At 42.6% G+C, this 24,982-nt stretch overlaps 2 protein-coding genes across 2 annotated transcripts in view; one reads left to right on the top strand and one right to left on the bottom strand.

Moving 5' to 3' along the window:
- Positions 1–3,157: 3,157 nt before the first annotated feature.
- Positions 3,158–18,064, top strand: SLC16A12 (solute carrier family 16 member 12). Its single transcript, XM_044420122.1, has 6 exons — positions 3,158–3,231; positions 8,265–8,368; positions 9,965–10,108; positions 12,392–12,983; positions 13,847–14,106; positions 17,802–18,064. Exons 1-6 carry the CDS (start codon positions 3,179–3,181, stop codon positions 18,062–18,064), a joined length of 1,416 nt encoding a protein of 471 aa, XP_044276057.1. The 5' UTR covers positions 3,158–3,178.
- A 1,909-nt stretch (positions 18,065–19,973) lies between these two features.
- The window catches only part of ASAH2 (N-acylsphingosine amidohydrolase 2), a 30,649-nt gene continuing 25,640 nt past the window's right edge, over positions 19,974–24,982 (bottom strand). Inside the window, exons 16-18 of the mRNA XM_044420079.1 lie at positions 24,841–24,900; positions 24,460–24,548; positions 19,974–21,857 (exon numbers count right to left, since the gene is read on the bottom strand). Of these exons, the coding sequence (XP_044276014.1) occupies positions 21,686–21,857; positions 24,460–24,548; positions 24,841–24,900 (321 nt within the window). The 3' untranslated portion in view covers positions 19,974–21,685. The remainder of the gene's footprint in view (positions 21,858–24,459; positions 24,549–24,840; positions 24,901–24,982) is intronic.

The following is a 24,982-nucleotide window of genomic DNA, read 5'->3' as shown; positions in this document are numbered from 1 at the left end:
GATGATGCTGTCAGGGCAATGAGCATTCTTGGCTTTGCACCGCACAGCATTTGCAGCAAGGCCAACAAGTTCCATTTAGGTCTCATCAGAACACGTGTTTGTCGTGCCTCTCACATGCCTTTTGGGAAACTCCAAACCAGCTTTGTTCTGGGTTTGTTTCAGCAATGACTTTCTTCATTCATGTGACAGTTGCCCATGGACAGTTTCTCCCATATCAGCTGCTGATACCTTCAGCTCTTTCAGAGTTATCACTGACCTTTTGGTTGCTTCTCTGACTAATGCTCTCCTTACCCAGCCACTGAGTTCTGGTGGTTTGGCAGAATTGTGGTTGAGCCATATTTTTTTCTGTTGTGGAGTAATGGAAATACAGTAATGGTGCTCCAGTAGGTGTCCATATTGTACTATTTCTTTTAAACCCAACCCTGATTGGTGCTCCTGCACAACTTTATCCTGGAGTAGGTTTGATAACTCCTTGGTCTGTTTGTTTAGACACTGTATATTTAAATAGGTTCTCTAGCAAACTCTGGGGCCTTTCAGGAGCAGGTGTATTTCACCTGAGATAATGTGGACCTGCATAAAGGTGGAATCCAGGAAACTAAGATCTTACAGTCTGTGAATTCTGGAGACAATTGGTTGAGCCATAGCTTGTTTAGGCATGTCACAGGAAAGGGAATTAATAGTTATGCAATCAAGTACCAGATAGTTTTTGTTTACTTAACTTTTATGGCCCAATGAAAATATTTCACAACTTTGCAGGGTTGGGTATCTTATGTCCATAAAGTAGTAGTAATGCCAATTAAATGCATTTCAATTTCATTATATCACAACAAAATGTGGAAAAGTCAAAGGGTATGTCTGTGAATATTTCTGCAAATCATTGATTGCAAATAAAAATGTTCAATTATAGTTATCAAGGTACAGTCCTCTACATGCTTACTTAGCAATACGTTATATAATTGGAGTATTTGAGTAAATAGGAATAAGATCAGGTTGCAAGGAAGCCTGCGTACTTATTTTGTACACTGCCCTGTAATTTGGTAGTGAGGATTAGCAAATAAATAGATTTCAGAAAGAAGAAGTAGGTCCTGGATGAAACTTTTCCCAGATCAGACCTTTCCATAAAAATGAAAATGATAAAATTGAGGCTGTCATAATTTGCATACAACTTGAGACAGCAAGACTCACTTGGGGAAGCCCATCATGCTAGGAAAGTCTAAAGCAGAAGAAAAGGAAGACCAAATATGAGATGAATTGACTCCATAAAGGAGGCCACAGCCTCGAATGTGCAAGAGCAGGTCTGTCATGGGTTGGACATTTTGGAGAGCTTTTATTAATAGGATCACCATAAGTCAGAGACAAATTGATGGCACATAACAGCAACAAGCAAATGCACTTATGTGGGAGTGCATTATGCCTCTTAAGACTTTTTGTGAGTAAGTATGCATAGGATAGGGTTCACATATATTGCAGGTTCAAAACTGGAATCACAACAACAACAATAATCTGTTTATCTGCCTTGTAAGCCACCCCGAGGCTTTCTGCGATGGGTGTGGCATAAAAATGTTATAAATAAATAAATAAATAAATAAATAATAAACCTTTGCATATTGCTTTCAAGCATTCAAGGTGCTTAACATGCATCCTCACCTGGAATACTATGTCCAGTTCTGGACACCAAGATTTAAGAAAGATGCAGGTAAATTAGAAAAGGTCCAGTGGAGGGCAACAGAAATGATTCAGTGTTTGGAAGCACTGCTCTGTGAGGAGAGACTGAGGGAACTGGGCATGTTGAGCCTTGAGAAGAGAAGACTGAGGGAGACATGATATGCCTCTATAAGTACCTCCAAGGTGGTCACAAAGAAGGTCAAGATCTGTTCTTGCTGATGCCAGATTGTAGGGCATGGAATAATCAATTCAAGTTGGAACAATCCAGATTCAGACGACATCAGGATAAGCTTCCTCACTGTCAGAGCAATATGGCAGTGGAACCAGCTGCCTAGAGAGGTGGTGGGCTCTCCCACACTAGAGACATTCAAAAAGAAACTGCACAGCCATCTGAGTGGGATGGTGTAACAGGTTGTCCTGTAACAGCAGGGGTTGGACCTGATGGCCTTCTTGGCCCCTTCCAACTCTAGTATTCTATGATGATTTTACTTCAGCAGTTTGAAAAACAGTATTCACCAGCAACATCAATTCCTGATTACCACTATAAACATTTTTAGGGGAATGTGAAACATAAACTCTGGTACCTACTAGTGGTTCAAGCCTTACTGTAAGTGAGCTGGCTGGCAGGAGTGGCAAGAAACCCGCTTGGGTTGAAGAGTGCTTTGGCCTTCCTGACAACCAGCCAAAGTGATCCCCAATCTTGACAGTGGTGGCAGGTGGGGGAAGGAGGCTCATTCTTCTTCAAATGGTGTCCCCTGGGATAGCCGCAGGAAGACCCATGTGGGGCAGACCTATGATGTGCCAGTTGCTTGATGGACACATTGTAGGCCTTCTGGTAGACGGCCCATGGCTTGTGCCACAGTGAGGATGGTTGTGTCATGCAAAACCATCCAGTGAGTTTGTGGCAGAGAGAAATCCAAACCAGGGGCTTCTTGATGGGAAGCTTAGTCTCTTAACAACCATACTACTCCAGCTTTAAAGTACTGAATGAGTTTCCTGAATATGATGCAATAGCATGTTCAGGGTTTGGTCCATTGATCAATGCATGTTGGATTATTGTGTTATGTATTATAGGGCTAAAACAAGTTATTTAATGGTAGAAATTCTGCTCATGTTAAAGAGTCTGTCTGTTCCTGGTGATGTGAATGCAAAATGACATCTGTGGAGTGACTCTGGATTAAATGGTCAAATATGGCCCACGGTCAGCTGCTCCTAGCAATGCATAGAATTTGCATCCTGAAATCATTGGGGTTAAAAATAAAATGTAACTTTAAACAATAAAGCAGTGGCTCCATTGAACTATTTGAGTGTTTTGCTTTGATCCTTCCCCTACAGTTCTTTTTGTTTTCTTGTTTCAGATGCCAGATCATCCTTGTGCCAGGTAACATTCCATGCATGCCTTGCCTGTCAACTGGCATTGGTCTTGCAGAGTGACTCTGGACATAAGCACAGACTCTCCATCACGGCCATGGCTGCACCAAGGAACTCCCCACCTGACGGCGGCTGGGGGTGGATGATTGTGATTGGCTGCTTCCTTGTTACTATTTGCACTAGAGCTGTAACAAGGTAAGCCTGTTTTGTGTGCAGTTCTTCATCCAGCTTTATTGCTGTTGTCCCTTGCTTAAAAGTGGTGGTTAATGCTATCTAATGTTCAAGATATAAAGGATGTTAGTTTATGTATTTAGACGTTTTAACCATATTCTGCGTAGGATATTTTAAAATCACACATGACCCTGTACACATGTGTGTGCACGCGCACACACACAAAACCAAAACTACACACCAACAGTAGCAGCAACAATTTAAAAGAGGTATAAATCCTAACAATTTACTACTCTGAAAACCTTAACAGCAGGATTGCCCAACCAAGATAATTTAAAATGTCATGGTTAAAAACAAACAAAGCAACAAAGAAAAAATAATTCTTTGAAAGCAACCATGTTTTGACCTGTTGTGAAAAAGCCATTGATGTCCCTTCTTGGGAAGTGTGTTCACACTCTGGGGCACTCTGAATTCCCACCAATGTACAATATAATGGGACACAAAGCAGACCTCTTCTGCATAGTCACAAGGAGGTATGGATAAGAGGATACAGCTCAAGAAAATAGTTAAGAAGAATGAAAATTCCAAGAGGACCAAGGTAATGCCGTCATCCTTTTTGAACTCTTTGCCAGTTCTCCAGTCTGGACAGGTAAGTCTCTGTTCCACAGAACCTTTGAGTGTTCCTGTGCATGTTTGTTTCTGTTCCTGTGCATGTTTGGATGCAAAGAAGCCTTCCTACTCCAAGCATTGCCCAGACAACGTGGCAAGCTGGTCAACAGACTGCTTTTCTGTCTAAACATGCATAACATGGTATCCTGTGTGATATTTTGCAGATTTTTTTGCTGATTTGTATTCTGATTGTTTTTGGGTTTTCAGATCTCTTTTATTATATTATTTATGTACTCATATTATAATATAATATGTTATAACATAGATAGATAGATAGATAGATAGATAGATAGATAGATAGATAGATAGATAGAAAAGAAAGAAAGAAAGAAAGAAAGAAAGAAAGAAAGAAAGAAAGAAAGAAAGGTGGCTGCTTTTAGGGTTCAGTAAATGTTGCTTTATTGTAATTTTCACGTGAATTGCCTTAAGAGGTCTTCTTGCATAGAAGGTAGCATGTACATTTAAAAGTAATTAAAAGATCACAATCCTCAGGTATTAGATATTTTTGCTGACTAAGAATAAACAGTAGCCTGGAATGTCCACATGTTCTTTTTTTTTCTTTTAGAGAGAACAGTCCTTTATATAGAAGGTTGGTAGAAGACTCTCCCCTGCTTAAAGTCAACTTCTGTTTGAGGGACTACTTTATCTAAGATCTAGTTTAAGGTGTGCTCCTGTATACACTGTGCTGGCTGAGGAAAGCAGGGGGCTGTTTTTTTCTGTCTAAATGTATATAAGATTGACCCTTAAAGATAAAGTATAAGAACTGTGACTGATCACTAGTTTATTTAATTCCATTTCTATGCTGCTCCATAAACCGATAGTTCTCTGGGCGGCTTACAGTACTAAAACATAAAAACATACATGAATTACAATAAGTTATTAACCAGATAAAAGATAAAACAATAGAATAATAGAATAATAGATAGCACCTCAAATGGAATATATATTCATGCACAGGCAGGCACACTGGCCTCCTGGTTTCAGCTTCTGCACTAGGGTGAGATTTGCTAGGTTGAAATTTTTTTTTTTTTTTTTAGGTTGAAATTTTTTATTTAAATAAAAACATACTACAAAGGTACAAAAAGGCCCAAAAATTGCAACATTACAAAAATAGAAAGTACCCCATCCGTTATTTACATCCGTTCAAAATGCCAAATGTACACAGATTTACTAGATTCCCAGGCTTTACGCATCAAATGTACAAAAAGAACTTTGTATAGACTTTTCCTGATAGCTTCATGCCATGTGTCTGAGATTTGCTAGGGCTGTATGTAACTTCTTGTCATTATTTCTAATGTGTGTCTATACATATAAATTAGAATACGCAAATGTATTTCCTCTTTTTTGGTGATTTGTGGTGGCCACTCTAGAGAAGACCCCAATGTGCCCTGGCACACCCAGCCGGCCTTCTGGGTTCAGTTGGCCTGGATGGGCCAGAGGTTCAGCCAGGTGTCTGGCTTCTGCCCTACATTTTGTCAGCTTCTGAGATACCTGATTTACCTGATTCATGTCTGGCAAATTTGCTGCACAATGTCTTTTACTCATGGCAACTCTTTTAGGAACTATATATCCTTAATGAAAGGGGTGAGTGACCCAAGGAGGCGCCTCCTCTTTCTCTATATATCCTTCAGGCATCTTAAATATTCAGAAAATATTTGAACCTGCCATCCTTCAACACAGAAAGATGACAAAAATAGACTAGCATTTAGTGTTACTATAACATACATCGACAAAATAGGCAAAATGATTCTCTCATATCTTCAATGGCTACTTCAGGACAGCTCCTCTGGATAAATAATAGTCTTTAAATGCTACATGTTGAAACTGTTAAATGATTTTTAATATGGTAAATGGAATATGAGACAACGACAATGATACTGTATATTTGGATCCCCTTCTCAGTTAATGTTCTGTGTAACCAGAGAGTAGGAAGAGTGCACGGTGCAAAATACAAATGTACATTGGCTAAGCTTTCATTGGTCCCCGAGCTGTCTGCAGGAACTGCTGCCTTCTTCCCTTTTGAAGTCTTTGTCAAGGGCTATTTGGACCCCTTTATACGCTTAGTTTATCGAACAATGTACTGATTGATTTTATTAATACCCCGCTTTTCTACCAAGGAAATTGTCCTCAAGGCCACTAACAAGGAGCATAAAAATTTATAATAAAAACTTAGTTAAAGCAATCATGAAGCAAGTACATTAAAAACACAATTCAAAATAATACAAGAAGAAAAACTTCACCCAACCCAATAGGCCATGCCATTACATGTGATGACCTACATAACATGTCGAAGGTCTTCTTAAATGAAAGCATATTAGCCTGCTGGGAGGAGGACAAGAGGAGGACAAGGGTGGGAGACCTTGCCAAACCTCTCCCCCAGTGAGGGCTTTAGTACCTGAAGCAGCCACCAAGCAGGCTCCCTCTTGCATCCCTACTAAATATGCCTGCAGTGGCGATAATACCAAGTGAAGAACCTTCCCGCAAAGATGTGAAAATACAGACAGGCCCAGGGTGTTCAAAAGGCAACCTTCTCCCACAAGTGGCGAGCCTTTAAGTCATAGTCAGCTCTTTATATTGTGCATAGAAAGAGACTGGTGGCAGTTGCATCCAAAGAGTGGTTTGGTCCCTGTAAGGAGCCCTGATCAACAGTCCGGCTGCAGCATTCTGGGCCAGCTGGTGCTCCCAAGCCATTTTCAGAGGCAGCTCCACACAAAGCATATTGCAGTAGTCTAAATGGGATTAAACGAAGATATACATGACTGTGGCCAGATCAGACCTCTCTAGGCACAGATGCAGTTGACACAGCAGCATCAGCTCTGCAAATGCATTCCTGGCCATGTCCAAACCTGGGCATCCAGATTCAGGGCTGAATCTAGCAGTGTACCACAGGGCAAGCTGAATCTGCAGGGGGCATGTAACCCCAATATAACCAGTATGGATTTTGTTTTTCATGCATGGCATGTCCAACAGGTAGAAATTGCAAGGAAGCAGATGGCTACACATTAGAAGAGGCATCTCACTTAACACTTCACAAATGCTGGCTGAATTATATTAGACTAATTATGTTGTCTTCTTTATTATAACAGTATAAGACATACAGGTACAAATGGAATGTTGTTTCTGCAAAGCTGAGGAGGAGAGCGAGCTCCGGACAAATATTTGACGCTGCAGGCAATGTCTGCTGACTGTGAAAGGAGCAGGGCTGAGGCTATGCAGGGTGGACGGATATCGCATGGCTGTATTAAATGCGGAACAGCATGGCTGGAACAGCTCAGTAAATTGGTCTTCAGTGCTCCAGCAAATTCGCTGACACAGAAAGAAACCCTGAGTTGTTCTTCCGAGAGGAACAGGTTTTGGTTAATGCTGTGTCATGATGAACATAGTACAAACACTTCAATTAATCATGAATCATGCACACATGGGACGCCTGGAAGGGCAATTTTCTGTAACCCTTGTAATTCTCCTAGGAGAAAGTTGGTTTAATCGCTTGCAACAGCAAGAGGAGCCTACAAGGTGGAACTCCTTTTCCATATGTGCTGCACAGAACAGCACAGACCAATGCATAGTATTTTGTTGCTAGGCAGATCAGTGACTTGTATGGCATAAGGAAGTACATTTTTTAATTTTCCTGTAAGAACATAACCGAGCAACCGGACCTCAGGGTCAGAGGCCAAGTGGCCCCCTTGCTGTTCCAGTTTGGCAACCTCTAGGCTCCCTGGCTGGCCACACCCCCTTCCTCTCACCACCAGTCATTTGCTGGGGTTTCTCAGCTCCCACACATTGATTTTCCCTGTTCTGAAAGGTTGGCATGCCTTCCCTGTGGCAGAGTCACTGTCACTAAGAGCTTCAGAGTGCACACTTCTTTATATTTGGACAGAAAAATGGACTACAGCTCCCAGCATGCCTCAACCAACTGTGCTGGGAATGATAGGCCATTTCTGTTAAATAGGTATAGGTTTATGTCTTTAAGGTTAAAAAAATATGTTGGTACTTTGGCCTCCTCTTTTGCCTTTGTGCCTGCCCACCACTGGAAAGTGGTTCCAGAGAGCTGCTCCTAAACGGAATTTAAATTTAGGGCTGAAAGAGGAAGGAATAAAACAATTCTGAGGAAACCTTCTGCCTTAATTTCAGAGTCCAAGATGAAACTGGATGAAACTGGACAGTCATCTGAGTGGATGGTGTAAATTGGTGTCCTCAGAATTCCTCAACAGCAGGCGGTTGGCCCTTGGCCCTTTCTGACTCTTCTATTCTATGGTTCTGTGATTCCAATGGTCCTAAGTTATTTTCCATTTCATCTTTAATGGCTGTATCTTTTGTTCTAATCAGGTACAATTGCTTCTTTCTTTGATCATGTTTGATCAGGTACATTTGCTTCTTTCTTTTTGCAGGTGTATTTCAATTTTCTTTGTGGAGTTCCAGACCTACTTCGCTCAAGATTATGCCCAGACAGCTTGGATCCATTCTATTGTTGACTGTGCTACAATGCTTTGTGGTGGGTACTATTATTACTATTACTATTTCAGATCAGCTGGAAATCATGGCTGGCTTTTGTGGCTGTAATCCTTAGCATTTGATTTTTTATTGTTTCAAGAGAGAAAGCATTCCAATCAAATTGTCAAATCCAAAAAGTTTTATTTGATTTATGGTACAGTCTATAGAAGGGGTGTCAGATGTATTCACTCCAAGGGCTGAATTTCTTGGGGATGTATTCCATTGATGAGTGGGGCTAATAGCAAAAGGGTCTGGGACAAAATGCCAGTGTAGTTCAGCATAAAGCTTTTACCGACAAGTGATCCTTAAGAGTCACAATTTGTCCTCCAAGAAAAGAGAATCTCATGAGTGCAAGTTGGGAAATCAGTGTTTGGGGTACAGGGCAAAGCCAGGGGAAATGGGAAGGGCTTCTGGGAAGCCACGCAGGGCTGGATTTGGCATCCTGCCCTACAGTTTTTGCACCATAATGTCTCCCCCATTATGATTCAGTGTGCATGAAATGCATTTTAGAGTTCAGGGAATCAAGGCTGAAGGCAATTGCTTGTTAGAAGCAGATAAGGCACAATTTCTTCGATTTTGTCTGCACTGCTTACACGGAAAAATGAACATAAGTAACAAACAGGGAGGGCGTGATTCAGCCGTTGGTTTCTGAAGCATAATGAAGATTATACAGGCAAGAGAGTATCAACAGCTCAGGGCCCTCTCTTCCTTCTCCTGTGATGATTGTGGTCTTGCAGTGGAAAATTGTATTGGCCAGGATGCTTAGGTGCCTCCCCAGGCAAAGCCAAGAGGTCTTTTGCAGCAGTACCCAAAGAAATTCCCAACCAACCAACATTTCCTGAAGTAAAGGCAGAGGGGCCATCTTGAAAACATTTGGATGTGGTAAACAAAGCCATGCACTTCATGGTTGCTTGTATGCAAGAGGTACTCAACTTCAAGTAGAGTGGTTATAACCAGGGGCACCAACCTGGCCCTCTGGGATCTCCCAGACATTCATATCTTCTTCCTTTGACCTCATCCCCTTTCCTTCCACCACCAATTGTTTGATTAGATGGTTTTCCACCTTTTGTGAACTCTGTCACCATTCTAAAATGTTGAAATACTTCTTCTAAGGCTTAGTTATTGGCAGAAAGAACTTGAAGGTGAGTTTTTGCGGGGCAAGGAGGGTTTTGTTTGTATATTTGATCCCATCCCCTTTTCCTTCTCCCCACCTACCACTGGGATACAGCCTCCAAGATCTTCTCTAAAAAGTAACTTTGCCCTCAGACTGAAAGAAGCTCTCCATCCCTGGCCTGGAAGCATTGAAGGTGACAAGGTTTCTTTTGTTCTTGGAAGAGACCTGGGAAGTGAATCATGTGTGCAAAGAAAGGGAGCTAACACTGCCTTGCTTTAGGCCAAGGTCTAAATCCACAGAGAAATGAATATTTGCATCTGTAACTTGAACTTGATTTATGAAGGAAAATGAAAGGTATATGGAATGGCAGCATTCCATCTGTGATTCTGAAACATCCCAGGGATCTGTGCATCCTGATTTCTGTGTGTCAGCTTTTCCATGTGGAGGTTGGATAGAATAACTGCAATTCCTTTTCCTTTTAAGCACCACTTGGGAGTTTTATCAGTAATCACGTCTCCTGTCAAGTGGGCATTATGCTGGGAGGACTGCTTGCATCGACTGGACTCATCTTGAGTTCTTTTGCCACAAGCCTGGAGCATCTTTACCTTTCCCTAGGAGTTCTTACAGGTATTACTGCTGGTACCACGGGGTGCTGATGTTCTCATTCTGTTAAAAACTGAACAGATTCTTCATGTGTTAGGAACATTTTCTGAGGCCCATCTCTGTGCATATGTTCTGGGAAGTCAACCTAACTGGGAGATCTGGGAACTATAGCAATTCTTTTCTATTTAAATATGCATAAAATGCATAATTTGTGGACTTCCCAATTACGCATATAACTGAAGTTACTATCCTACCCATATACACTGGCAACTAAGGAAGGGAACTTGCATAAAGTTATTCTGTAAAATGATATGTGAAGAAAGATGGAGTAAATCAGACCATGGGCCACAGTCAACAAAATCATCCAAACAAAAAACATGAAGGAAACAATTGGAACAGTGCTTGGGATAATTTTGGAAAACAATAGTTCTGACTCAAATTCTCAAACATCATAATGATGAAAATCATGACAAAATATTAATTTTGGAGTTCAAAATTTGGATTTGAAGGAGGAGTCTGTGTGTGTGTATGTGGGGGGGTGTTGCCTGTGAATGCTCAACTGTTGATATTAAGACTTGACTTTTAGCCAGCACTGCTCTTTCCAGTTTTTGAAAGCTCAAATCAAATGCTCCCATTAATTCTTACTCAGATTATCAAGCCTGCAGATGGAATTCTACCTCTGGTGAAAACAAAACAAAAACATCTAATTGTTCTTCTCCAGTTCATTTTATTTAAAAAAATGAGGGATGGAAATATTTATGTTGAAACTGCTGACTTATTAAAACTAGCATTGTAGCCATGGGTGATGTGAGCTTAGTTCTCAGACCCCTGGAGTTTAATAACAATTCTGTAGAAATCATGTACTTGGATGCTACCACTACTCGCTTGTTTGCTTTGGGGAAAGAAATCTATTTTTGCAGCATTCGTTGTGTTAGGAATTCAGTGCAAAACTTCATCAAAAATTACCCATAATTAAGAAGTTCTTTAACAATTTTTCCACGAAGACCTCATTAATAAAAATTATTATGAAAATTACCTACCAAAATCACCTCTGTAATGTAAGGTGAAGGCCACTGTCCTAGATACTTTTAAAAAAAGAAGATGAGACAAATTCACAGAGACTACACCTTTCAGTGGGTGTAGGATAACTAAATAGATCTGCCATGTTTTGGGGCAGTATAGCTCTGAACATACCAGATTCTGGGAACAGTGAGGCCAGTCTACATATTATGGATAATTCAGTGGTAGGCTGACTTTTCAGACTATATTTTTATGCTACAGAAAGGGTGGAATGTTTTGAAGGCCCACCCATGTAAACGACAAAACACCACTTATTACCTATTCTAAGCTAGCAGGTATGGATGGCATTTTTTCTGTGGACATAACTTTATGTCCATACGTTTAAACAACATGGCCTCCACTGCTGTTTGCGATGGTAGAGTCTGGAATTCTGCTGTGCTATTCTGCACAACAGGGTAAGGTGCAAGAAAGTATTGTGGTGGGAAGGAGTCCTGTTGAGGTTGCCAGCCTTGTTTTTTCCAGGATACTTCACTGCACCCCCTCCTGCATCTCCCTAATTTTCCATTATCTTCCTCAAAGCTGAAAACACATTCTTTTGAGATACGTACATGTTTATAAATGCCTCTTTTGTAAGAAAAAAAGTGAAAGATACCTATGTAAAAATGGGCTTTCACATACACTAAAAATAAATAGATCAATGCCAGAGCGCACTTACAAATGACCACATGCAAAATGGGCTCGGGCTGTTTATTCAGGTGTGCAGAACATTGTTGGAGTCGCAGCTCAGTTGCTTCCCATGCAGGCCCTCCGTTGGCTGATGATGCCGGCTGACGTGGCTGCGGCTTTGCACAGCTCTGGCACCTTCATGGGATTGCCCTGTGGCACACCAAGCAAAGGATACAGCCAGTGCCAGGAGAACTGGTTGCTTTGCCCTTGCCAAGTAAATCTCCCAACATCTGCTCCCCCCTGAGCGTCTTTGTTGTACTGAATTTCTGCTAGACTGGACCTTGTAAAGTAAAAGAACATTGACAAATGAGACTCACACCTGGGCTGATGAAGCCCGTTCTGCCTTCTTGTACTGCCACAGGTGTCAAGGAGGCCACATATTCAGGTTAATGCGCAATTTGGGGATCTTTTCTGTTGCTCACATAGAACAGCAGAATCCATCCTTTGTTCCCTGAAATATTGGCCATTCCCTCCATAAAATAGGGTTCATATTGTGTTCACAAACACTCACTATTTGCTTGCCTTTAACTTGCACTGTGTGTGTGATTTCTCTGTTTCCAGGACTGGGATTTGCACTTTCATATTCACCGGCCATTGCAATGGTGGGCAACTATTTCAACAAGCGGAAGGCGCTGGCTTACGGGATCGCCATGTCTGGCAGCGGCATCGGCACCTTCATCCTGGCTCCCGTAGTCCAGCTTCTGATTGAGCAGTTCTCCTGGCGTGGGGCCTTGCTCATCCTGGGGGGGTTTGTGTTAAACCTCTGCGTCTGTGGTGCCTTGATGAGACCTATCGTGGGCAAAGAGGATCGTGAGAATGGGCTGGAGTTCCCCGAGCAGGAGTTTGAGCCTGAAGCACACAAGTCAGACTTCAAGCAGTGGTCAGCCTGCTCTCCTCTGGTCAAAGTGTGGTCTCACAAGTGCCTGTGCCAGTGTTCGTGGCACGAGTATAACTTTTTACTGATGCCAGACTTCATGGTACTTGCGGGCTCGGTCCTGTTCATGGCTTATGGCTGCAGCCCCCTCTTTGTCTACTTGGTGCCTTATGCCTTAAGGGTTGGAGTCAGTCACCAGCAAGCAGCCTTCCTCATGTCTATCCTTGGGGTCGTTGACATTGTTGGCAACATCACCTTCGGGTGGCTCACAGACAGAAGGTAAGCAGAGTGCTGATGGAGCAGGGCTACCAGCCACCAAACTTTGCAGCCCTTTCTTACGTATCCAATGGCATTTGAAGAAGTCTTGCATGAAGGATCTATGTTGCTATAACTCCTTTTCCTTTTTGCATCATATATTTGTTTCCAATCAAATGATTCTCAGGGCAACTTGTAAGCAATTCAGAGAATTGCAGCCTTTCACATGTAAGAGTAGGAGAAGACCAAGGGTCCACACATAATAGCTAACCAGCTGCTCATGGGAAAGGAGTCCTTGAGTGCTGCAACCCTCTTCTGCCCACGTCCACCAGTAACTGTGCATGTAAGCATACTGGTACTGGTGGTAGCGTCTAGCCATCAGGGCTAGTAGCCATCCATATCCTGCTGCTGCTGCATCCATTTGTCTAATGCCTCTAAAAGCCATTCAAACTGGTGGCCACCACTGCGTTGCGTGGCAGTGTAAGTATGTGTGACGAAGTGCACCCTTTCACCTGTCCTGAGTTCCTCACCAGTCAGCTTCATTGGATGACCCCAGGTTCTAGTATTACAGGAGAGGGAATAAAATGTCTCCCAGTGCGCTTTCTTTGCACCATGCCGAATTCTGTAGGCCTCTATCATGTTTCCACTTACCTGTTTTCTAAGTTAACCTCAGTTGTGACAACCTTTGGTTGCAGGGGAGTTACTCTCATCCTTCGACCATTTTACTTGCCCCCTTTTGCAAGGAGCTTCGGGAGGAAAAGGGGTTCTAAGACCAACGATGCCCGCAGGAGCCTTTGTGTTCTCCATCAGTGCTCACCAGTAACAAATGATCTCAGACAGGGAGGAATTTGCCACTGCTCACTTGTTCATTCTCTCACTTTCCCCAGGTGCTTGAAGAAGTACCGTTACATTTGCTACCTCTTTGCGGTGGGGATGGATGGCCTCTGTTGTCTTTTCCTTCCGATTCTCCAAAGCTTTCCGCTCCTGGTGCCTTTCTCTTTCACCTTTGGGTATTTTGACGGAGCCTATGTGACCCTGATCCCTGTGGTAACAGCAGATGTGGTGGGCACGGCTTCCTTATCGTCCGCCCTCGGAGTGGTGTACTTCCTTCACGCAATACCGTACCTCATCAGCCCACCTGTGGCAGGTCAGTCTGCACGTGACAGTGAGATACAAGGATACACACACGCAAAACCAGTGCATGGCTTCATCTGCTTCTTTCATTTCTCTCCAGTCCTTCCTGGCCTGTCTGGAGGATTTGCAGCAGGGCACTTCGCAAAACTGCAGCACAAATCTGGGTCCCCAGTCCACCCTTCTGGGATTCTCCCTTTCCTCCTGAGCACCATTTAGTGGTTTCCTGACATTTGTATGCCTCCCCCGCCCCTCCCGCACCACTACCACCTGAAGGTTGAAATGCCTTTCCGAAGGCTTAGTTACAGATGGTAAAAGCTTTGTGGATGCAGTACTATGCATGTTTAAACAGAAAAAAATGTTGAACCCCTTTCAGTTTAAACATGCATAGGATCATGCCCTAAACTACACGATGCTGGTACTTTGCTCAGCTGCTTTGCCTTCAGTGCTGTCCAGTACTGGAATAAGCCCCCAAGGCTGGCCTCAAAGAGGTCTGTCTCCTCTGATATATAGGGTGTATAAAAATTAATCAAGCATTTATTCAACTATATATGTTAATGCCTTTTTGATTTAAACAGGATTTAAGCATGTATATCTTTTAAATTGTAAATCCTTAATTCTCCTTGAAGAATAATTTGATTAATATTATACACATTGAATATGGGTGCTACCAGACAAGGCCTCTATGGCTTCCATGCCCTATCTAATTCATGGAGGTCCAGATGATATTATGTTCCTCCTGTATTTTCATACCACTTTCACCATCCTTTTAACACAGCCCTCACCCCGGGGCTGGCTTTGTTTGGGTTCTCTTCATGGATTGTTTGGGTTTAATAAGCCATGACTTGATATCACAGTTGGGTTCAGACAACACCATTATTGTTATTATTTATTTATTACATTTATAAGCCATCCATAGCCCATAGGGCTCTCTGGGTGGCATACAAGCTAAAACAAAATAACCTTAATAACCAATAAAAACAGTAAAAACAAAATACATGGGACTTGGCAACTCAACAAAGCTATAACAGGAATAATGCAACTTATAACACAATAACAGTTTGAAAACATCAATAATGTCACGTTTCAATGGCTGTCTGTACACCAAATTCCCACACTCCATGTGCATGGTACATTGTTGTTGTTTGTACACTCATTTTCCACATTAATGTGGCAATAGGCGGGAGTGGCATATGATGGAACACCTGCAAAAGGAAGGAAAAGCTGGAATATGTACACGGTGCCCTTTGATTGACAGTGGTACAACTCATGCATTAGGACGCATCATAGAAATAGAATGATGTGTGGATCCCTAGCTGTGTGTAAACAAACAAACCCTTGCTTCCCTTACACCAAACACTAGAGGGCAGCATATCCCTTTCATCTCCACCCAGAAGCCAGAAAAAGGCAGATAGAGAAGTCTGGAGAGCAACAGTTTTAAAGCAAACTATATTGCATGATTACTGTGCAGGTTGCAAGGTGTGTAATGAACCTGAGATACTATGAAGTTTTTTCCTCCCTTTTAAAGAACACTCCATGTGTTTTGTCCCATGTTAGAGAACACTGAAGTGTATCATCTACATTAATCAACCCCATATGGTATTTTCTTTAATACTGTGTCCAGGCCTGCTATTTGTGCTCTTATGATGTGAGGTGAGGGGGAGGGGGGAGCGTAGAAGCATTCAAAATGTTGTGACAAATCAGTTTAAATTCTCTGCCAAGCCAACCATTATTATTTGACCTGTGTAAGTGATGCAGATTCGGTCACCTGCTTTGTAAAAAGCGAGACACTGTGGTGTAGCGATTAGGTCAGGGCTGCAGAATCCGTGGTGTGGTCCTTGAGAATCCCCTGGGTTCCAGCTTCCACCAGCTCCAGCTTGCATGGCCAGGGTTCAGGAGTCATGGTTCAGCAACATGTAAAGGTGCACAGGTCCCCTCACCCCCTTGGTGGAGGGTCAAGCTTTGGCTGAAGGGAGAGAGGCAGTTCAAACCCACAGCTACCCATGAAGCTCACATGAAGCCTGTCTTAACTCCCAGGGTTACTGGAGATAGAAATGCTGATGACAGATTCCACTTCTACCAGTTACGAGGACGAGAACAGAGAACTGCAGAAAATGGAAGCCCTGCTTTTCATTATAGGACATCTGATTCAGCAACTCTTTGTTTTGTGATTTTACTAGGCACTTGTCCATCCACTGTCAAGGTTATTTTGGTGGCCAAATGGGTTAGAATTTTTTTATCAAAACAGCAAAGCAAAGCAACAGTTTTACTGGTGGGAAGTGGAGAGAGCAGGACTCCCATATGGGCATGTGGAATTCCGTGTGGGCAGGCATGCACATTCATGCACACACCCACCCCTGGCAGGTGTTACATACTACAGTGACAAAATTCTGAAGCGGCACCTTTGGCCATTCCAGCAAGCCATACTGAAGGGGAGGCTGAGCCATTCTCCCACCCTGTTGAAAGGGCCTCTCTGCACCCTCTTTCTCCTTGTGTGTTGTACCTTTTTAAATTGTAAGCCTGTGAGCAGGAACTGTTTTCTCTTCCTGATTATCTTTAGGTTGCTCTGGAACCTTGTTTTGGCGGAGGAGTAGGACTAAAAAATACTTTAAATAAATAAATCATGAAAACATACTGTTAAAATGCTCTAAATAAATAAATCATGTAAATGCACTGTTAAAAGCCGCATATAGAATCAGTGGTGGTATGTCTTTCTTACATCCATCTCTGCATTGTCTCCCCTGACTGGCTGCAGGACTGGAGACTTCCAGGAAGGAATCTTACCCAGCCAGAGGTGAAAACTGGGAGCTTTCCTCATGCGCTCCACAGCTGAGCCACCACTGCTGTCACTTCCAAGCCAGTCAGAATAGAAAGGTTTTCACCAATCCACTAAATATCACCAGACCAGCCTCTGCAAAGGCTGGGCAAAATGGCTGCCCCAACCTTTGCCAGACCTTTCTTTCCAACCTGGGGTTGGAAAGAATTTTTTATGAAGTGGGAGAAATTATCTGGACATCTGTGTGGGGAAGTAGTATTTACAAATTGCATTACAACATGGTTGAAAGGCTTGGGTTGCTTCCCGCTTTTGTTGCCTTTAAATACGTTGTGGTGGTTCAGCCAAGTTCTTGCTGGCAACACAACACAGGTCCATTTGAGAAACCAGGCTGCAAGTGGCCCGGGAGGCGCTCCAGAAAGTCACGGCATCATTGCCATTTTCCTCCCATACAGTGTCCTGAGAACAGTGCATCATCACCATCATCATCATCATCATGATGCACCTTCCCAGGGGCCTTTCTGACGCCATATTCAAAGCACTAATTCATTCTGCTGATGCTGGAAGCTGGGAAGTGAGCTGCTTTAGGACTTTTACAAGCTAGAAAATGTGTATGGGGCAGGGGCTAGAGGGGTGTGTGGGTTAAGACACCACTGCACCAACTGATTAACCACTGCCATACCTGCCAGAAATTTGCACTCCCCCCGTCAGTTTCATCCTCTTCTGATCTTCAGGTAGCACATTGTCCCCCACCACGACTCCCTGAATGCAGGAAAATTACATGGGAGGGTGAAACATCCAGAGGAGAACTAGCTTTGGCAGGGAGAGAATTGGCATAGCCGTCTCAAGGAGGGAGGAGCAGGAGATGCAGGTAGAGTTCTGAACAGTGATCTGTGCCTTAATGAAATGCTTTCTGCGTTTTCTTTCCTCTTCTACAGGTTGGCTTGTGGATACAACTGGCAACTACACCACATCATTCCTTCTCTGTGGGTTTTCCATGATATTCAGTTCAACACTGCTGTGCTGTGCAAGGCTGGCCAAGAAAGTCAGACAGACTCCTGTGCGGCCAGCTGGTGGAGACACCGATGTCAAGCAGCAGATCTGGACAAAGGGAGCAATAGTTTACTCTGTAAATGGGGAGGTAGATCAAAAGGGTGTGGAGTTGCTAGCCAGTGGGGCAAACAGCTATGGCAGAAGATGACAACATGCTAAGAGACCCCCAAGTGTACACTGTAACCTTTTGCTAAGATAGATTTGCTAAGTACACTATGCTATTGGGGTTCTTCTTTTCCTACTAGTGGCGGGAAGAAAAGAAGGAAAGATTTTTTACTCAGCACTTCTTTGTCCTTTAAACAAGCTAAAAAACCTGTGGTTAATGAGAGAAAGAAGCAAAAGGTCGGTGTACTTTTAGAATGTGGTTAAGATAGTTTCTAACCCTTGTCCTTTTGCTGAGAGAGCAGATTCACAAAGTAGGAAAGCTGGACCGTCAAATGGATAATGAAACTGTACTTATGACTTTGATGGCACAGTAAGCCTTTTAATGTTGCACGTGCCTGCTCTTTTCTGGACTAGCTGGGCATCAGCTGGGGATATAACATAGTTGGTTAACTGAAAATAACCCTATGGCCTTTGGTTAACTGAAAATCCCTCCTAACAGGTACCAATATCCTTTGCAAAAGGACCCTGGCAGAAATCTGTGTTTATGCTGTGGCTGACCTTATTTTGAACATTATGGAATCAGCTTTAACTGTATAATGTGCCTAGACTTGATAAATGACTGGGATATGACTTTGTAAGGGGGACGATTCTGGGAAGTTTCCTCTTCAAAGCACCTGCAAAAAATGCACTGTGTGAGTGCCATGCAAAGGCTGCTCTTGGCCTCAGCTGGAAGATAGCTAGAAATGAGATTTCCATTTGCCAAATTCAGTTAAGGCAGCGCTCCACCAGTTCAAGGAGTCATCATGTTGGTGCCCAAAGGAAGTACAGATGCCAAGTTTCACTGGATCATCAGTCAGTCCAGCTGCATTGATTTGTTGCAGCTCATAATTTGGCTTTACATATTCAAGCCAGAGGAAAGCAGCTGAATTTCCTCAGCCACTCACAGGAGGCCCTGCATGTCAAACGGGCATCTACCTACATTGGAGTTTGTGGAGGAACTCGCAGATGTTCGTGCTAAGCTTCAAACTTGCTAAAATGCAGTATGCACTTTAGAAGAGGCCTTCCTCAAATTAGTTGATATTCAAATATATCTGAAAGCAAATCTGTTGTGCTTATCTGAAAGGGTTACCAACATTATTAAATGTTTCAGAAGGCAGTCTGTGATGTTCTTCATGGTTTTCCCTGATCAGTATTAAGCTTATTAGTATTCAGAGAATTTACATTAATTCAGGGCATCCACACTTGGCAAGATTTTGGATGCATACTTTGACATGTTCAGGGTAGATCTGCTGAAATTGATGGAAGTTTCATTAGTCATGACTTACTTGTCCTGTTGATTTCAGTGGGTCTGCTTGTATGCATGAGTACTTCTGGTTCCTACCCAAAATGTTTAGTATTAAATTACTTCTCCTCTGTACTGTTGGTTCCTACATAAGTGGAACTGTTTATGCATTGCAACTTTTATTATGACCTTTGTAGGAGCTATCCATGGCGTTCCATGATGGTAAACCTATTTTGGGGATGGATTCAGGACTGTGGATAGCTCCTACAAAGCTCAGGATAAAAACTTATGGATAAGGAGGCCTGGTAGGCCTTAGTTCACACCTGTGGCTGTCTACATATATGCTTTCTCTGGAAAAGAAGAAGGCATGTTTGTGCAGCAGTATGTGTTCACCTGTTTGTGTGAGGGAGCCTCCAGGCAGCTTATTGCAAATGGATCCCATGGAATAGCCTACATATACTACCTGGGCGCATGAACTGGGTCTTTGCTCTTGTAATGTGTGCTTCACTTATAAAAAAAATAATAATTTTGCTGCATGATTACTTGTCAAGCAGAGCAAGAGTGATGAATCAGCAATCTTTGATTCTATGAAGGGTTGTCAAACCTCTGAAAGTTCCTGGAAGTCTCTGATCTCTGTATTGAACAGGTAAACTAATGCAAAGGAGAGTCTGGATTTTATAATTTATAGAAGTCTCTCGTTGCATAGGCAAGTCCCTCGTTTGACACAGGGATCTTTTCAATTTCTCTTTGTCATTTGGACCTTTCGTTACTTCGCCGTTTATGCAAATTCTTCAGTCTAACCCTTCACTCAAAGCAGAGGGTCTCATCAGTCCATTTGCAGAGATACCTAGACAGTGTAATCTTTAAGAATGTTCCCTCCTCAGTTTCAAGATGAGTAAAACAGTATAACATTCCATCACTGTACAAGCTACCAAAGATTTAATGTGTCCCATTCTCAAGGCACATTCTTTATTTAATTACATCTAGTTATTGGCACTCAGATTTGGGTTTGCGAGTAACAGTGAAGCTATTTGTTCTGGTAAGCATGAAATGTTTGTTTCAGCTACAGGGCCTTTATTATGGTTAATTGTTTTTCACATGTCATAACACATAGTCCTGCTTCACTGATGCACAGGAATACAGCTCATTGTTTTTGCCTTACAACTGGGGGTGAGTAACTTGTGGCTCTTGAAATATTTTGGCCTTCAAGTCCCATGGCCCCTCACCATTGGCTGACCTGGCTAGAACTGACGGTAATTGGAGTTCAAGCCATCTAGAGGAAAGCAAGCTGGCCACCTCGTCCCCATGGCTTGCCATAACAATGGTTAGCTAGAGTGGCCCAAGGTGCATTACATTAGTGCCAATGTATAGTTCTGTTCTGAGAGAATGCGAGTGCAATTTCATGGGGAGCTTACCTTGCTCAGCACCATTTCACAGGTTCAGGACACTGTTTTAGTTTCAGTGGCATAAACGTATGCTTCCTGGCAGCTAATGCCATTTCTTATGATAAGCTTGAAAGTCTGAAAACCATCTTGCAAGCCAACAAATGTCTCATGTTCCCAAAAGTTAAACACAGTTAGGCTTCAGTCTTTTACCCACTTACTTGGAAGTAATGACCACTGAGTTCAGTGTAGCTTCTTTCTACATAGAAATGTGTACGATTGCATGTTTACTACATCAAAAGCTTTCATAGGCAAGAACTGACTTCACCAGTTTTCAGTTGCATGCAAGAATGTTTACTCGGGAGTAAGTACCATTGGACACAGTGGAGCATACTTCTGAGTAGACACGAATAGATATGCACTGTTAGAGAATGAGTTACTGACTAGAATGTTGTTTTGGAAGCTTCAGTTTAAACTTCTGAAGATAGTAAACTACAAAAAATGCAGGTCATGTCTCCATTAAATGCTCTCCCATGTGCTGCCAAGAAACATGATGCATTTGATCCATATCCTACAGTACACCAGAGGGTGGAGAGCAAATTATTGTGAGCATTGTAATACTAGCATGCAGCGATCTACTGAGGGGAAAACATTTTACTTTGGCATCACTTTGGTTGAATATTAGGGAGGGAATGAGAAGGACAGATTGTGGACTGGTGTCAAAACAAATGTGCCCACAAGCTGCTGTGTGCAAACTTCCCATCTACTCATAAATATTCAGCAAAGCCCTGATTCCTTCAAGATAGGGTTGGATCCAGAATATTGTTCCTGTCCTTAGTTGTCCTACCCAATTTGGGGCTTTCCCTTCCAGTTCACCCTTCCAGTTTCAGGGGGCTGATAAGGCTGGTGTGGAGAGGAGTGGGTGACGAACTCTGCTCTTAATTCCTCCATAGTGCACATCTAAACCTGAATCCAACCCTGTAATAACTGTTTAGCAATTTTAATATACTTCAAACACCGAGGATGAGCCATTGAATGCAAGGACTGGCTTCAGGAATTCCTTGCTGTGACCAAAATATTGCAGTCTGTAAGTTCCTGGTTCAGTGTTCTTTGGAATGTGCCATTCTATTATAGCTGTGCTGTATTTCAGACTGCCTTTTTGCCAGATGAACCTGGTGGGAGAAGCAAGTATCACAAATCAAACCAATTCATCCATCTGAAGAAAAGCAAGTTGTCTGGCTCTGATAGTTAGACCAGCCAATCCCAACCTGTTCCCCTCAGATGAGTTGGATTACTTTTAGCAAACCCAGCCAGCTGGCTGAAGATTTAGGAAGTTATAGCCCAACATGTCTGGAGGACACTGGATTGGGAAAGGCTGCTCTAGACACATTTGCTAAAACACAAACAGTTGTTAATTGTTTATGTTTTCATGATGGAATGCAGAAGAAATGAATAGCAACATTTGTGTGACACATTCATTTCCTTCTCCGAATCCCTTCATTCCAGCTCAGTGCTTAATCCTGTAAATTGCATAAATGTCTTTACTGTTGAGGAATTGCTGCATTATGCAGTGTGCATTCAGAGCTCATTAACACGACATGAACACAGGAAAAGAAATGGCAGAATCGTCTTAGAAAAACAACTCCCATGGCTAGAAGTTTGGACACTAACTGAAAGAGGCACAATTTTCTTACATATTTTACTCCTTCCCTAGGCCAAAGATTCTTGTGGTAGGGAGGAAAATTGCCATATTATATGAAACAGGAAACATTTTAAAAGTCTACAATCCCAGTCTGTCAGACAAATAGGAAACTCTGCATTATGGGAGAAAGTTTTGTGGTCCCATATGTTGAGGAGAGGAATAAAAAGTATGGTTGCAGGTGAGCCTTCTTTTCTCCAATGTATATTCCATAACTGGGTCTAGAAGCACTAATGACTACGGAATGCTCTTTCTAGCATTTGGAGCTTCGTTATATGAGGGTTTATTCCACAGTTTGTGAGGCATCTTCTGTTTTCATTGTAGATGGAAAAAGTGTCCTTTACACAGGAGGTGTTGTTTTGTTTTGCTTTGCTTTGCTTTGTTTTTTAGGATTTGTATTTCTCTGCCTTTCTAATATAGTCTATTAGCCAAACACAAGGTGATACAGTGGTATAGCTTCACAATAGCAGATTCTGGCAATACAGAAAACATTTGTTCCTATATGTTTCAGTCCAAAATACCAAATTTTCCTTGCTAAAAAGATAAAACCTGCTAAAAAGAGTGGAAATCCCGGGAGAGTCTCTGGAGGAGGATATCATGCAAAGACCCACCAACTTCCATGAGTGAGTGGTCATTCTTGCCTAGGGAAGCCCTTGGTCTTGCCAGGCCTTACTTTCTGATTCTAGCTGGGATGAACATGAGACAGCAATGACCAGCAACAAAAGTTTAGATTTATGACTGAGGTTTTTAAAGCTATAATCTGTGTGGGTAAAAGGCTAAATATTAAATTAACATGCCCCATACTGGTAGGCTATTTATAATTCCACTTTCTACCACATGGTCCTCAAAGTGGCCAGATTGACTGAAGCTGCCTGGCTGCTGAATCTTTTAGCCCCACCACAAGCATTTGTAACACAACAGACAGCAGAGGATTCCTCCCTTTGGACACATTCCTGCAGGGATATTCTGGAAGACCACAATTCCAATACTGGTGCTCTCAGGCAATGTGTCTATTTCATGTCCCAAAGTTGCCCATTGTGTTTAATTATGTCCGACTGATGGTAGAGCAACTTATGCAGATGTTATAAATCTGGTTTAGGAAAATATGAATGAATCTGGTAACAACACCAGGAGAGAGCCAGAGCGGCCTTCCTTCCCACCCAGTGCCTTCAAGAGGTGTTGGACTAGGGCTCCTGGCAACCTATCCTCCCCATCTCATTCCCTAAGGTCGATATTTTCCCCTGTTGAAAAATATAAAATCCAGCTGTTATCCACTCATCTTAGGGATAGTCCTAGATACAGCCTGAAACTAACAGAGCAGCAATGGGCAACTTGTGTCTCTCCACTGGTTTTGGCTACAATGCCCAAGATCTCTCCCTGGCTAAGGTTGATAGGAACTGTAGCTGCAAACAACTGGAGGCTCACAAGTTGCCCACCCCACAGGGGAACCTAATTGAAGCACCTGTTCTTTCCTCCACAATCCATCGCAAGGCTATCACCGAAAGCAGACTCCTTGCTCCAAAGCCAGCCAGCTGACCCCCGTAGCCACCATACAGTATCTAGCCTGATTGAGGAACTCAAACGCTTGTGTACTCTTTTGCTAACTTTTGATGGGCCTAATAAAAAGTGTCACCCTAATAAAGATCTTGGATTTTTTCTTAAAGGCCAGCATGGCTCTGCCTGGCTTTCTGTGTGGTTTGTTCTGTTTTCTTGACCTGAGTTAGCAATACTAGGTTCTCAAGGCACTCGCAGGAACTCTCCTCCTCCTGAGTCACATAGTAGCTTTGGAGGTTGGTCCCTCCCTCCCTCCCTCTCTTTCTCTCTCTCACACACACATATTACATGATTTTTCCTCTTGGATCCCTTCCATATTTTCCTGTCAACACTTCCATTTTTTCATGTTTAGGAAGTCCAGTCAGGAGACAGAAGATGAAACAGCTGCACACTGCCTTCTGCTGACACTGCTAAGAGCACCGTCATGTCTGCTGGTGTGCACCTGTCTACTGGAAGCGATAAGCGATAAGTTGGATCTGGGAATTTCTCTGAATGTGTGATGACAGGGTAAAATTGCTCACCTTGTGTCCCAAGAAGCATCTTCCTGCACCACTTGCCAACTTTGGGAAGTATTGTCATATTTCTCTACCGTAAGGAATGTGAAAGTGGTCTGGAAGAAATGGTGCAACTGGTCAGAAACTAAAGAGCAAAATATAAAATAGGGTCTCAGAGGGATTTAAGATGCACAGTCCAGACTGACTCTGCCCATCATTCCCACTGAGATGGATCATCCTGAGCTGTTCTTAAATCATTTGCTTTTATAACACCCAATCCTCCTGTGTTTCCTCTTCTCTACCCTTGTTGCTTTCTTATGACTTGTCTTTCTGCCCCCCACAGATAAGCCTAGGAGGGAAATGAGCTGTGGACCCAAACCATCAGGAAAAAAAGTTTCAGATTCTTACCATATTTTCTGCAGAATTCCTGGGATTTGCACCAACAAAATGTGCGACAGCAACCTCTCCCTAGATGAGAGAACGTTATGAGAAGAGAAATGCAGATGTTGCACAAGACTACAAGCCACCAAGTATTTGCTTCTGCAGCAGC

Source organism: Varanus komodoensis, unplaced genomic scaffold (assembly GCF_004798865.1).
Source record: "Varanus komodoensis strain SLA01 unplaced genomic scaffold, ASM479886v1 scaffold11, whole genome shotgun sequence".
NCBI lineage: Eukaryota > Metazoa > Chordata > Lepidosauria > Squamata > Varanidae > Varanus > Varanus komodoensis.
This window is presented reverse-complemented; position numbering and strand designations above follow the sequence as displayed.

What these genes read in the sequence shown, in the direction of transcription:
- SLC16A12 (XM_044420122.1), top strand. Translation starts at nt 3,179, where the DNA reads ATGATTGTGATTGGCTGCTTCCTTGTTACTATTTGCACTAGAGCTGTA. An exon ending in TGCACTAGAGCTGTAACAAG is followed by an intron (nt 3,232 to 8,264) that starts GTAAGCCTGTTT and finishes TTCTTTTTGCAG; the next exon opens with GTGTATTTCAATTTTCTTTG. An exon ending in CATCAGCCCACCTGTGGCAG is followed by an intron (nt 14,107 to 17,801) that starts GTCAGTCTGCAC and finishes CCTCTTCTACAG; the next exon opens with GTTGGCTTGTGGATACAACT.